The following is a 14398-nucleotide window of genomic DNA, read 5'->3' as shown; positions in this document are numbered from 1 at the left end:
TGTGTGTGTGTGTGTGTGTGTGTTTGTGTGTGAGGGCTCCAGCTTTACACGACCCGGCTCACACCAAATGCAGTTTCCACTAAGGTCCATGTCAGTAGCTGTTATGAAGCGTAAGGCAGCGCCCCCAGCTGGTGGGTCAGTTCAGTCTCAAACCAGACAACGCTTTCAAAATCAGAACGAATGCTACAAAAACATGGATCAAGTTCCTAGCTTAGATCTGTTGTGGTTCTGTTGTGAAGAACCAGACCCTATGACAACACACACACCAACTTCCAAACAAACCAAGCCATAAAAGTGTGTGAACATGATATGGTTCCATTCACTCTATGGACTCACTCTCACTCCGGCTTGGGATGGAAGGCAGAAGAATCTACACAAAGGTGTGAACAACGAAGGCCTGAAACAGCTCGTTGCCAATCGCAGCACCTCAACACGTCTGTCCTCTCTGCGGCGACGTTCCTCAGCTCGTCTGCTCGTCTGGTCTTGGGCTCTTGGCGTTGGCGAGCTGAGGCGGCGTGATAATGAGCTCTGTGTGGGCGACGGGACGGAGGTGGCCGATGTTGTAAGGAGACTGACCACGTCTCCTCCCAGGCAGATGTGTTCATCATCAGAGTGACAGCCTCAGTGTATGGAGAGTAATGGCCCGGCCCAGCTCCACTGTCTCCGGTCGCCTAAGGAATCCATCATCATCACCACGCCAGCTTCCTGCCGCCTCCACACGTCCCGCCGACTCCCATCTTTTCCTAATGATCAGCAACTTTCTAACGCTCATTTCCAAAGTGCATTACCATGATTTGCACCGACACTCATGCACTTCTTTTGAGGTCAGAATGAATCACTCAGGCACGCAGGATCTATTCTGTAGAGGAAGTCGCCTTGTAAACAGAGCGAGTGGCGTGTAAACTAACACCGTCATCTTAAGTGCAGCTCACCTGAGAAGCTTTTCATTTGTTGACACTCTCATTCTAAAAGATTCAAGTGTTTCAGTTAAAGACCTGAATACATCAATGCATACACAAGACTTTAAGTGATACTTTAAAGTTCTTTAAACAAACACAGCTCTTTCTTTAACAAACCAGATTCAGCAAAGTACTTCATGAATCCATGTTTTGATTTGGTTTGACCCAAACTTTTCCTCCTTAAAGCCAAATGGAATCATTACGGATTTCTTTCCATTCATTGATTTGAGTCCATTACAGTGTTTACATTTGTTTACCTCCATCTTTGAAAGCCTCCCTTGCACACACACACACACACACACACACACACACACACACACAGGTTGTTTCAGGTCTAAAGCAGGTATAAGAATGAGGCGACCTGTCATGTGAAGCCTCATGATGGATGTTTGCATGAAAACCCGGAGCTAAAAGTGCGACGTGCTAAAAGTGGAATGTTTTAGAAATCAAACTTTCATTTCGTCATCCATCACCGGCGGTAACGGAGCTCTGTTTGAAATGTATTTCCCTGAATTTGCAAAGGGAAATGTCACCGCCCTGCTCCTCCGTCTGTGACTCGTGACATTTAACGCGCCAAAAAAACAGGTTGTGTACTCGTTATCGACGCGTGTTCTTAACCGGAGCCGACTGTTCCTCTCTCTGCGTCAGCCCCTTAAAGTTCTGAGGCGTTATCACAAACATGAAGGAGATAAAGTTTACATTTGAATCACCAGCCCGCCCACACACACACACACACACACATTACAAACCCTTCTTCTTCTGTTTGTCTCTCGGCAGCAGATGACTGACATTTAAGTGGCCGCTTCAGAATGATTCACTGTCGGCTTGTCAGTCACAGGGAGGCCAAGTCTGTCACACTGTATTTACATGAAAACGCTTACCTGCCGTTGTCGTGACGATGCAGCACACAACGATCCAAGCCCGGATAAAACAGAACGACTAAGATTAATCTGCGCGTTCCAAATGACCTACGCCGCAAAACGCCTCCTCACCGGCAACAAGAAACACACCGGAGGAAGCAGTCTGTGCTGTGAGAGAGCTCTACATTCACACACACACACACACACACACATATCCTCCCTCCTCCCTGCACCCCCTCATGTCGCCCGTCGCTGACAGGCTTATCAAGAAGTCATCACAGAGCTGTCACCTATCAGGGATGTCTACTGAGCGCTTTTGACGCCTTTTTTTGAGAGAGGGAAGAAAAAGAAGAAGTAGTTACAAGGCAATTTTGTCTTTCCCCGGGAGGACGTGGCGGCGGAGGAGAGAGGGGAGTCTAAATGAGGAGTGAAGGCTGCTGGGCGGCGGGTACATCAGCCTGGCCCGCTGCAGCTGAGGGGCTCGGGCTTACAGTAATATTGTTATGCTAATGTTCCCGCCATTATCTCAACAAATCCCAGAAATAAAAGCCGAGTGGATATTCTGCGGCCATTTCCTGCCGGACGGGGAGAATTAGCAGCGGGAGCGGGGAGGCGGCCGGTGCAGAAGCGTTATTGACATTTGAGGAAAGAACTAATTGCCAATGAATCATCTGAATATAGACTCGCTCTAATGAGAAGCTACACAGATGATGTACACAGCAGAACGGAGCCCGTCTGCCTGTTCGGCTCTCCGGCTCCTCAAAGGTTCTCATCGACCTCTGCCAGAAAATAAAGGAGAGCAAAGTCATAATAAATCATAGATAAACCTGTGTACAGTGTTACCAGTCTACCATGAAAGCCGCGGAACTCAAACTGCAAATTGGTTTATAAAAGCAGCATCCTTCAGCTTCTGGAAACGTCCTTGTTTGTTGTCCTGCTCATACAAATACAAATACAACAAACCCTTACACAGTACAGTCGCTTCAATGAATTTATTCAAGTACAAGCTTCTGCATTGTGCTCACAGCTAGCTACCTGCTAGCTGCGTCATAGCGTGGTATTCAGGGTTAAAGTTTTATCCTACATGTGAATTGATTCTAAAGTTTGTGAATGTTGTGTGATTTCTGTGAGGTGTTGACATTGACGTCTTGTCGCTTTTCAGTGAGAGAACCTTGACACGTCTGCTTGTCAGGCTCAGTTTGAGGTTGTAACAGCAGTGCTACTTTTCAGCTCGCTAGGATTTACGCCAACTCTGACAAAAGTTTTGGTCTCTGTTCTTCAGAATATTCAAGAGCCATTAACTCTTAGCTAAGTTTGCTGGGCTCTTTAAGAAAAAGGAATGTTGTGCGGTGAAGGTGAAACTGCTGTGTGTGTGTGTTGGTCCTCAGGTTTACCAGCACTCCTTCCTGGCTTCATACTTGATCTACAACTTGTACACCAGGTGAGTAATCCTGTTTACGAAACGATTTCTTTCAAACCAAAAATGTAAAGCAGGTCTACATCTATACGTAACTAAAAAAAACACACTGTGTTTGTGTGTGTTCTGGTGTCAGGGAGGTGCGGGAGCTGAACCCTCCAGAGGTGTCCGACTCAGTCCTCCAGTTTGCTTCCTGGGGCGTTCATGGGCAGCAACTTGTGAGTTTGTTTAACATTAACAACACATTTCATAGCAGATGAGCCTGAGACACAGTGTGAGCTCAGGGCTTGTGTTTTTGAGACGATGGTTATTTGCAGTTGAAGAACTTTTACATTAAAGACCAAAACAGAAACAATTTCCTAGAGGAATGTTGTGATGTGTCGTCAACAGTTTCCTCTAAACTTGGCTTAGGTGTGCAGTGCTTTGACTGAACTGTAATCTATGTAAAGTGGGGAAGTATACATCCGCTAAGATTACTGAGGAGCGCTTATCCCTTCATAAATCTTTAGCTTACAATGAATTCCAAAACTTTGTTCCATGTTTAAACAAATCCCAAACAGATTTACGGCCGTGTTGCAGCTTTGCATTTGAAGTGCAGAGGCCTTTAAAAATCAGCGTTTACTTCTGCGTGTAATGCAAAATGATCACATCCCATCTGCTGCGAGGCGATCAAGGACGGTGTTTGATGCGAGCGAAAGAGAGGCGTCCCCCTTAAACTAAATCATTCTGAAGAGTTGCCCACAACAGTTACACACATCAAGCTGTTGCTCCAAGACACTTTGGGCCACCGAAAAACCTCCCTGTTTGACTAATGCCTCCATCATCTCTGTATAAGTGCGGAATAATCAGTCCATTATTTCCTCCCGTGTAGACAAGAAAAGTAATTAACCATTTGATAGCATATTTATCTGCTTTCCTCAGTATTTATACCTGCCCTCCCTGGAATCCATTTGCCAGAAAGCCCTACAGCAGTGTGTCACACTACTAATGACAAAGTGCTTTTCATTATTCATGAGGCTCGGCTGCATATTTGTCTATGTTATCACCGCAGATGAGCTTAATATTCATGAATATGCGCTTTTATCTGCGAGCATGTTCTCTGTGCTCTACCAGCTCATTACATTCCATCAGTGTGTTGGGCTCAGATGTTCCACTGCAGACTTCAGTCCTCGCTGTCACTTCAAATCAAATAAAGTAGAAGGAACTCGTTTAGTTTTTCAAGGCTCCAACCCGTTTTCTCCTTTGAATACATGTTAGACCCATAAATCTCATTTCCATACGTGCTAATATTATCTCTGCATCTCTCTGCTCTCAAACACAATCACACACACTCATTAAGTAGCCTTCCTCTGCTTTCATTCTCATTACTCACACTGATTGACAGACATGTGTGTGTGTGTGTGTGTGTGTGTGTGTGTGTGTGTGTGTGTGCGTGTGTCTGTGTGTGTGTGTTTGTGTGTGTGTGTGTATGTGTGTGTGTGTGTGTGTGTGTGTGTGTGTGAAGATGTAAATTTCTATCTAAAGCAAAGTGCCTGCTGACGGTTTCTAAAAGCTCTATTTCTTCTATATTCCACAGATCTACGTGTTTGAAAACAACATTTACTACCAAACAGACGTGCAAAGCAGCTCGTGGAGGCTGACGTCTTCTGGACAGGAGGGCATCGTCTTTAATGGCATCACAGACTGGCTGTATGAGGGTAAGAGAGACCACAACATCTGGCATAGGGACACAAACATACATGTGGCTGATCACGTGAGAGAAAGTACAGTAATGATCTTGTAATTCATTTAAATTCACTCACAGAGGAGGTCCTACACACTCAGGTGGCACACTGGTGGTCACCTGATGGCTCCAGGCTGGCCTACCTCACCATCAACGACTCCCTGGTCCCCAACGTCCTCCTGCCCCGCTTCACAGGCTCCCTGTACCCCAGAGGGAAGGAGTACCCATACCCCAAGGTGCTCACACAGACACACACACAGCTTTGCCTACACAGCAGCACCACCACTCTCAGCCTCTCAGCCTCTAATTCTCGTATATTTTTGTCTTGTGTTCCGCCGCCTCCTCCTCAGATCACACACTCAGATGTATCAGCATGAATCAGAACTAAAAATAATCCAAACCCTCCTCCAGAAACCTTTACCACCTGAAAGAAACGTCTTAATTCCTCCACCCGGGCGCTCAGCTGGAGCTCTTTCATGATGGTTGCAGATCTCTCTCCTTGTTTTATTCATGTTAAGGCCGACTGGCTCCCTTTGAAGTGGGATGGTGGTCTACGGGACACACCTCACTCTCTTGATGTGATGTAATGTGTCAGATACATGGACGCGGCCATATTAAGCGCTGGAATTGGGAATCTCTGATAGTATGACTTATTTCTTAGAGCCTAATTACTTTTGTACGATTGTGGGACTAAAGCAGAGACGTAATTGGCTCCCCTTCTTCCCTCTTCCTCCCTCTTCCTCCCGCGAGCGCTGGCTGATGTAACATAGCCGGCTGACAGTGATATGTGGTGCAGCAAACGTGAGGTGACTTCGCCTTCTGTGAGCCAATAAGCAGCAATGACACACCAGAGAGCGTTCTTCATGTGTGTGATCTGGTTAGGCCTAATGTAGCCAATAACTACTGGCATCACCACGGTAACCAGGATTGGAGCGTGTAACCAATTAGACACTTGTGTGGTGTATTTCTGGATTCAGGGTTCAGACAGCAAAGCCTGCAGAAGACTGGAAAGCTTGAGATGTCCCTGGGTTTTGAACCGTGCTTGACACCGCGAGAAATTAACTAGATATTGATTTGTTTTCATGATAAATATGGTTGAACAATTTGTTTTTGACGAATAAATCAAATACTGAGTGTTTCATCACAGTAGTGAGTAGAATAGAGGATCTCAAGGAGCGCCAGGAGATCAGGTGAAGAGTAAAGGAGAGGTAGTAGAATGAAGTGAGCTCATGCTGCCATCGCTGTTAGTTAAACAAAGTATATGTGTGTGTGTTAGACTGCGCTAAGCTCTATTTTTGAGTGAAGCCTTAACAGCTCTGAGGCCTCAGGGGTCATCCAGCATCCAGCATCCCTCCGGTTTGTTCTCTGCTTGATGCAGGTTGTCATTAAAGCGCTACTGGCAACGTTCGGTGTGACAGCACGTAAAAATAGAAACCGAGCGTGGTTTTTGTTCAGCACGAGTCATCTGTGTGTCGCTCACACTGCAGCCTTACTGAGCACACTGAATGTGAGCAGGACTGTGAGTGTGATTGTACGTCTCTGCTAATTTGCCTCCAGTTGGGTCAAATCAATCCTACAGTCAGACTCCACGTCGTCGCCTTGGACGGCAGCTCGCAAACCACCGAGCTGACGGCGCCTGACAGCCTGGAGAAGAGGTAAACACACTCTTACATGCAAACTTCTCTTGGATCAATGTTGGCGGTAAAGATCGTATTGACTTCACGGCTGTCGTTCACTCACGGGGTTCCGCTTCGGTTTTGTCCCAGCGAGCGTTACGTCACCATGGTGAAGTGGGTGACGGGGGAGAAGCTGGCGGTGCGCTGGGTGAACCGGGCTCAGAACACGTCCATCCTCTCCCTGTGTGACGTCACCACGGGGGAGTGTGTCAAGGTGAGGGAGCTGGGATCCACAACACAATCAGGTCAAGATGCTTCTCTACAAATACCATCAATCATGACGTCATCATCACTTCCTGTAAAAGCCAAGTCACACACATCTGATCGTTAAAGAAAGGATAAGCGGCCATAAATTGAACGACTCTTACACTGGGAAGAGGTTAAATGATTTACGTCACCGGGGCAACCACTTGTCCTTCCTCCTGTCACTCTGAGTGTATTTTAATCCATCAATCATAAGCAGGCTGACAAACTGAGGGCGTGCGCAGTCTGAGTACGAAGACGGACATGTGTGTGTGTCTGTGTGTGTGTGTGTGTGTGTGCATTTCAAAGTCATGTTACCGGGTCTGCACAGTGTTGCTACGGCAACAGTGAATAGAATTAGAAGTAGTGGGGGTTTTTATACATTCAAGTGTTGCAACGTTTTCAAAATAGAACCTTTGTGAAATAAGAACTCTAGACTCCATGTGTCTCCTTTAACCTTCCAAACTCAACTAAGTGTTTCCTTCCCTGTACACTCGGGGGGAACTAACTTGACCCTTTGCGTGGCAGAAACACGTGATGACATCAGAGAAGTGGCTGGACCGGCAGGTGAGCGAGGCGTGCGTCTTGTTCTGAGCTCTCAGCCTGAAGGGAAACGCTCCGCTTCACGTCTCCTCTGCTCCTTTCTCTCCTCTTCCTCCAGAACGAGGAGCCGGTCTTTTCCGACGACGGCGCCACATTCTTCATCACAATGCCCTTAAAACACAGCAGCCACGGAGCCTTCAACCACATCACCATGATTTCCCACCAAGTAAAAGCATTTATACTCCTTATTAAACTGAATGCATTTCATATAAACGCCTTCTGATGTGAGGGGAACTCTTTCTATTAAGTTTCTATTAGATTGCTCTACACATCACCTCCCTGCTCCCTTATCGCTCCCTCCCCTCTATAATAGCAGAGCTGCATGAGCGATGCTCTGCAGGATCAGACTCCATCACAGTGATCCACACTCTGCTGCAGAGATAAGGAGCAGAGGAGAAGCTCCAGAGTCATACCAGGTTCTGCTTCTCTAAGTCTGGGCTGAAACTCTTCTTGCTCTTCCCGTGTTTGTGTTTGCCTCACGCCTCTCAGGGTCAAGAGGTCAACCTTCGCCATCTGACCTCAGGAAGCTGGGAGGTCACAGAAATCCTGGCCTTTGATCAGAGCACAGACTCAGTGTGAGTGTGTGAGCTTGGTTTCTCAACCCCATGCAGCGAGGGAGCCATGGTTGTTTTTATAACGAGCCAACTTCCTGTTTCCTTACAGGTATTTCCTCAGCACGGAAGACGGAGCGACGCGGCAGCAGCTGAACAGGTGAGATGCCACTTAAACACATCTCCCTACGCAGCGGCATAAAGGCTACACACACATCAACTGGATCTCAAGCAGACCTCTGAGGACGTGTGTGTGTGTGTGTGTGTGTGTGTGCGTGTGTGCTGCTCCCCCACCCAGGGTCTCCACCGTGGACCCGTTGGACAGAGAGTGCCTCACCTGCGCCCTCTTCAGGCCGCGCTGCTCCTACTACCACGCTCGCCTCAGCCCAGATCACCAGCAGGTCCTGCTCAGCTGCAGAGGTGAGGTCATGCCTCATCATCATCCATCATCATCATCATCATATTTCCTGTATCCTTAAGGTGGCGCTGTGTTCAAATCCCAAGAATGTGGCTCTGAAAGCTAATGAAGGATGAGGTGGACAGAGTTAAGAGTCCGTGTGTGTGTGTGTGTGTGTGTGTGTGTGTGTGTGTGTGTGTGTGTGTGTGTGTGTGTGTGTGTGTGTGTTCATTAGACTACAGTTGTATTTGTCATTTTTCTACATTTACTAAAGCTTGATTTTGTTTCTCCAGGTCCTGGAATTCCCCAAACGACGCTCCACAAACTGAGCGACATGAACAGTGAGTGAGCCTGAGTCCCTTCAGTCAGCCTGATGTGTGTTATTCATTATGCCACTGTAATCGCCACCATCGATGTGTGTACGTGTGTGTGTGTGTGTGTCTTAACCTGCGGCGCGAAATGCGACAAAGTCAGAGTGAGGCACATCAGCCGATTATTTGTTAATGTTTAGAGATTAAGCCTCTGAATAATGAATAATCAATTAGTAGAATTCAGCGGCACATTTATTACTCAGAGGAGCCTTCAGCAGATAAACCTTCCTCTTCCTCACAGGCAGAGGAGACATCGATTCAGCCGCTCTGTGAAGCTTTCAAAGGCACTGGGATGTTTTTCTGAGCGTCACCGTGCAGCGTGAGCGCGGTGCTGCGACCTGTTGAGTGCTGCGGCCTCACAGGAGGTCACGCAGGCAGAGGAGCAGGCAGAGGAGCAGGCAGAGGAGCAGGCAGAGGAGCAGGCAGAGCGCCGGGTGGATTCTGCACTGACAGAGCACCGGGGCCGCTCACGTCTTTCATTACAATGCAGCCTTTTGTGTGTGAGGGTTAATGTGTGTCAGCGGGTGATTAACGCCGAGGTTACAGGCGTCACGCCGCTGTGAGACAAAAGGTTCACTTAAAGGAGCTCTGCCTCATAACGGCCACAAGCTCAACACCTGACATAAAGAGAGGCTGCCAACTGGTACAAACTCAGCAGTGTGACCAGCTCACAGGTGGTTCACACAGGAAGTGGACTGCAGGGGCGCAGGGTTCACTAGGTTACCGACGGTTATAGGAAGGTTTGCTGAATGCTGCTTTGACCAGATTGATCAGAATTGAGCAACACAGCCATTCAGTGTCTGAGATTTCAGCTTTTCTCTGCCGTGCCTCTCTCCTCTCCTCTCCTCTCCTCTCCTCTCCTCTCCTCTCCTCGTCTAGACTCAAGTTAAATGCAGGTAGAAGTGTTTTGTTTTGTTGTGTTTACTCTCTCTTCTTCCCTCACAGCACATTTCACTGTGGAGAGCAACGCAGTGTTGACACACACACTGATGAGCAGGACCACACACAGGAGGGAGAGAAGAATCGTACTGATCAATGACTTTGGTAAGAAATGACGTGTTCATGTTTGCCCACCATCACCTTCATCATCCTCATCTTCACCACATTAGCAATCATCTTCTTCAGCTTGCCATCTGCTCCTCGTCCTTGAGTGCTTCTGTTTCCTGTGAAACCTACAGTCAGGATGTAAGTGACAGACAGGGAAACTGATCAAGCAAACAACAGAGCGAGCAGGGGCGGAGCTTAGTGAGGCTCATGACCTCACACAGCACCTGTGCACCGGCTCACCTGTGCACCGGCTCACCATTCGGCTGCTTTACTCCCAAACTCTCTTCTGCTATAAAGGGAAGCTTTTAGATTAAACACAGTCAGATGGAAACCATGGTAACAGTCCAGCAATCAAATGTACAAAAATACTTTTAACCAAAATTCTTTACCTGGCTGAACTTTTCTTCTGGGACATTTTATAAAATCTGCCAGGTTTTGCAGTCACGCCTCGACTTCCTGTCCACTGATGGTTTCTCTGGTGGCAAATTCAACCCAATTTGTGTGAAAAGTGGGAAAGTAAAAAAGGACCTGAGCTCTCCAGGAGCCAGATTTGGATTTTGGATGGATTCTGTCACTCCACTCCCGGCCCTTCATCGCTGTCCGGAGCTCTTCATCATTTGTAATAAGCTATAAATTCACTTATCCGCTGCTTACCGAGCTGGCCGGACATCTGCGGCCCATCTGGTTCACACACATCCCACCTCTCCTGCTGCCCTGAGACAGCCCTGTCTCACTCACTCTCCTGTTCCATTATGAAGTGGAGCTTCCTGTGAGAGCTGCTGGATGAGCGACAAAACACCTTCAAGATTACAACCTTATTATGAGTACGGCTCACTCCAAGCCAGACCAGTTCAAACAAGCAGGCATGTGGAGTGTGTGGGTGTGGGTGTGTGTGTGTGTGTGTGTGTGTGTGTATGTGTTGCTGGTCAGTGGAGTTGCTTCGTGCCTAATGAGCCCAGCAGGCAGCTGGTGAAGCTCTGCTGGTGTCAGGATGGAGGTGAACAACCTGTAGATGATGTGTGACGTCCTGATATTCTGTTTCTTCTTCAGCTCTTCGTCTGGAGTTAAGCGTCCCCATAAATTTGGATGAAACAAAGCAGCATCCTCTTCTTCTCATTATGTAAGATGTTCTACACGTTCCAGTCTTTGAGCTGATGTCTCCATCCTAACACACTGAGCTGTGCTTGTGTCCTCATGGCAGCGACGGCGTCCCCGGGCGGCAGGCGGTCGCAGAGCGTTTCGCCCTCGGCTGGGATTCGGCGCTGGTCGGTTCGGACGGCGTCATCGTGGCTCGGCTGGACGGGCGGGGCAGCGGCGTCCAGGGCCAGACCGTCCTGCACCAGCTGCACCACGGGCTGGGGACCGTCGACGTCCAGGATCAGCTGGCAGTGGTGGAGTAGGTGTTTGGTTGATTGATCATTTTTGGGGAAGAGAGGAGAACCAAAGCGATACGAACCAGTGGATGAGAACCACCGATGTAATACATGTAGGAACTTGACTATGGAGTGCGACTCTGTTTGCTTCCGCTGCCATCCAATCTAAATCAGGCTTACGGGAGGCTTACAGGCGTATTTACGCTTGCTGATAAACACTTGATCCTTCATACACATTTGGTTGTAAACACAATTTTAATGAAGGTCTTTATTGTACCGTCTGGTTTTTCTCTTTGCTCTCAGGCACCTGATCAGACTGCCGTATGTGGACGGCAGCAGAGTCGGAGTGTACGGGAAGGTAAAGGTCAACATCTGTGTCTGATCCCTCAGATATGGGATCTGATGTTTCTCAGCAGCTCTGTGTCTTGCAGGCGTACGGAGGCTTCGTCAGCTCCGTGCTGCTGCTCTCTCACAGCTCTGTGTTCAGGTGTGGCATCGCTCACGCTCCCATCACCGACTGGAGGCTCTACGGTACCACACACACACACACACACACACACACACACACACACACACACACACAACCATCCACCACTGCAATATTACGCTTAATATATTTGTGTTATGGTCGTGTGAGTTCCTTAATGGGCCGAGTTCAGCTCAGGAGCACTTAGTGTCTTGGACCGGCGGCTGATGGATGAGGTCGCCTCTAAAGGAGCTAATGACCCAAACTATAAACATCTTGATGGCGTGCGTTACGTCTCCATCACGGCGCTCAGAGATGAAGTCAACACGTTCTCAGAGATGAGATTCACTCTGCATGAACCAGAGTTAGAGATGTGCTGCAGAATTTATAACAATCTGCCGAGGTCAGAGAATCTAGTAAAACCAGCAGGATTCATCAGCTTGTCTTTGATCGATTTATTGAATCTATTTATTCTCTGGGCTGTTAGAGTTACGAGTAATCAAAATGTTGTTAATGAAAGGAGCCGCTCCGGTCACCGGCTTTACAGTAATTCTTTCCTTTCTAATCCTCACAAAAGGTTCAGCCTTCGCCGAGAAATACTTTGGCCTCCCACAGAGAGAAGATCACAAATACCAAGTAGGTCGTGGATGCGTAGGTCACACTGAACGTTTTGGGTCCTTTGATGCAGAATGGAACGACCTGCTCAGCCTGAAAGGGAACCCTCCAGATGCACTTTAAGAAATGACAGAAACATCACCTTTGCTCTGTTAACTTTGCTGTTATTTAGGAAGAACAACATCTTAGCACCGTACTGGAGTAGTTCTCCGAGTGATGCTACATGAAATATGGAAATGCCTACTACATTTTTAATTCGGACAATTTGACAACAATCTAGATGAAAAAAGCTAGAACCAGAGGAGGAGAAACTATTTAAGGAATCTTTATTTTATCTGCTGTGTTGCTATGAGACGTCTTGCGATTGTTGGATTGCAGCAGGTCTAAGTCCCTGTGTGTGTGTGACATCAGAGGATGCTTGTTATCCTCTGAAAAAAATATGTAAAAGTTAGACACAACATTTTTCAGATTTCTGTCCAAACTCTCATTTACATAAGAAGTTTAATAGGAATTTAATCGGCAAAACTCTGCCTCAGATGGAATATTCATATCTGCTGAAGGAGCAGATCAGGGCTTTAATTCATAATTCAAAGCAGAGATTCTGTGTTAAACAAGGTCTGAAATTAATGATGTGTGTGGAGTTAATGGACATTATAAATGATTATTCAGTCTTTAAACATTGCGACGTTTCACCGCCTCCATCAGATCTCCAGTCTGCTCGGGAACGTCACGGTGCAGAGTCGAGTGAACTTCCTGATTATCCACAGCACAGCAGATGGTGAGTAGGGAGTCTAATTTAGGATGTATATTGGTCTCTGAGAGGGTTCTGGGTTTAATGACATCGGTGGAAAGCCAGCCAATCACGCAGATTACCAGGCGCCAAATAGCCGAGCATGTGGCAAATCTGGCCCCTGGACCCCGACTGAGTCTGAAATGTTTGAGTTTGGATGGAATAAATCAGAAACCTTCCCTATTAAAGTTTTTTGGCTCTGGTGTCAGTTGATGCTGAGTTTCATTTACATATTCAGACCGTGTACAGTAGTCCCGCTAGTCGGACTACACCTCCTCCCGGTCTCACCGCCGACTCTTCCTGTAGATTTCCCCTCTTGCGCGACATAAATGACCTTGTTGCCATGGACGTGTTGCCGTGCTCCTCTCTTCAGTCTAACGCGCGGAGCAGCTGTTGTGCGGAGCCGTGATGAATACGTTTTAATTATCTTCTTTACAGCCACAGTTCACTTCCAGCACTCTGCTGAGCTGGTCAAACTGCTGTCTGCATCCGATGTTAACTACACTCTCCAGGTGACTGCTGCCATTTACACCCCACTCCCATAACAAGCTCCCCGTTCTCACACACACACACACACACACACACACGCCCTCCATAGGCTCACATTATTATGAAGTACAGTATTGATGCTGTGGATCGTTACACACACACACACACACGCACACACAGGGAAGCTCCTGTAGCCAGAAAGAGTCAGCAGATGGCAATTTTGTTCTGCAGCAGTTAAACAATATGAACAATAGCAAAGGCAGGAGTCAAGACTGTGACATAAAGCAAACAGAGTCACAGCAACAAGTCCAGCACATGTTGCACTGCATGACCATCATACCGGGACACTGAGACACTCCAACTGACACATGGAGACACAACAAGCAGGGACGCCAGTGTAGCAGAGATGTTTGGAGATTTTAAATGTCAAGTAGCTGAGTAGCTTTTCAACTTCATATTGCCCCTTGAAGTAGCTTTGATGTAGTTAGCTACATTTTCTCAGCACCTTGTCTGCAGCTGAGCTACATTTAAAATGGAGTAGCTAGTTTCTTCAATATTCTTTCCGTTTCCCTCTAGATTTTCCCAGATGAAGGACACGACATCGCCTCCGTGCCGAGCCAACACTACCTGCTGAGGTCCGTGCTCACCTTCTTCAGACGCTGCTTTGATGAAGACCAACTCGTCCCGCCCACGCCCAAGGGGGCGGAGTAGCTCCTCAGCGTCACGTGAGGCCAAGCCACGATTCCATCAGCGACCAGAGGCGACACACAAACGCTGCGTTTTCCTGGAATGGCTCCAGTCAGTGAATGCACTCTGTT

General features: G+C 47.6%; 1 protein-coding gene across 1 annotated transcript in view; it reads left to right on the top strand.

Annotated features, from left to right (window-relative positions):
• Window positions 1-14291, top strand: part of LOC143014045 (inactive dipeptidyl peptidase 10-like) — a 64184-nt gene extending 49893 nt beyond the window's left edge. The window contains exons 6-26 of the mRNA XM_076167822.1: window positions 3208-3260; window positions 3373-3454; window positions 4813-4933; window positions 5041-5195; window positions 6517-6614; window positions 6726-6849; window positions 7407-7445; window positions 7540-7653; window positions 7971-8056; window positions 8145-8192; window positions 8331-8452; window positions 8723-8770; window positions 9746-9844; window positions 10898-10967; window positions 11049-11243; window positions 11524-11578; window positions 11652-11751; window positions 12264-12322; window positions 13007-13079; window positions 13530-13603; window positions 14157-14291. Of these exons, the coding sequence (XP_076023937.1) occupies window positions 3208-3260; window positions 3373-3454; window positions 4813-4933; window positions 5041-5195; window positions 6517-6614; window positions 6726-6849; window positions 7407-7445; window positions 7540-7653; window positions 7971-8056; window positions 8145-8192; window positions 8331-8452; window positions 8723-8770; window positions 9746-9844; window positions 10898-10967; window positions 11049-11243; window positions 11524-11578; window positions 11652-11751; window positions 12264-12322; window positions 13007-13079; window positions 13530-13603; window positions 14157-14291 (1950 nt within the window). The remainder of the gene's footprint in view (window positions 1-3207; window positions 3261-3372; window positions 3455-4812; window positions 4934-5040; window positions 5196-6516; window positions 6615-6725; window positions 6850-7406; window positions 7446-7539; window positions 7654-7970; window positions 8057-8144; window positions 8193-8330; window positions 8453-8722; window positions 8771-9745; window positions 9845-10897; window positions 10968-11048; window positions 11244-11523; window positions 11579-11651; window positions 11752-12263; window positions 12323-13006; window positions 13080-13529; window positions 13604-14156) is intronic.
• Window positions 14292-14398: the final 107 nt, after the last annotated feature.

This window comes from Genypterus blacodes, unplaced genomic scaffold (genome assembly GCF_046128005.1).
Source record: "Genypterus blacodes isolate CSIRO-AG114 ecotype Tasmania unplaced genomic scaffold, CSIRO-AGI_Gbla_v1 ptg000176l_1, whole genome shotgun sequence".
NCBI classification, from domain to species: domain Eukaryota; kingdom Metazoa; phylum Chordata; class Actinopteri; order Ophidiiformes; family Ophidiidae; genus Genypterus; species Genypterus blacodes.
Note: the sequence above shows the minus strand (reverse complement) of the source record. Positions and strands in the feature narration are given on the sequence as shown.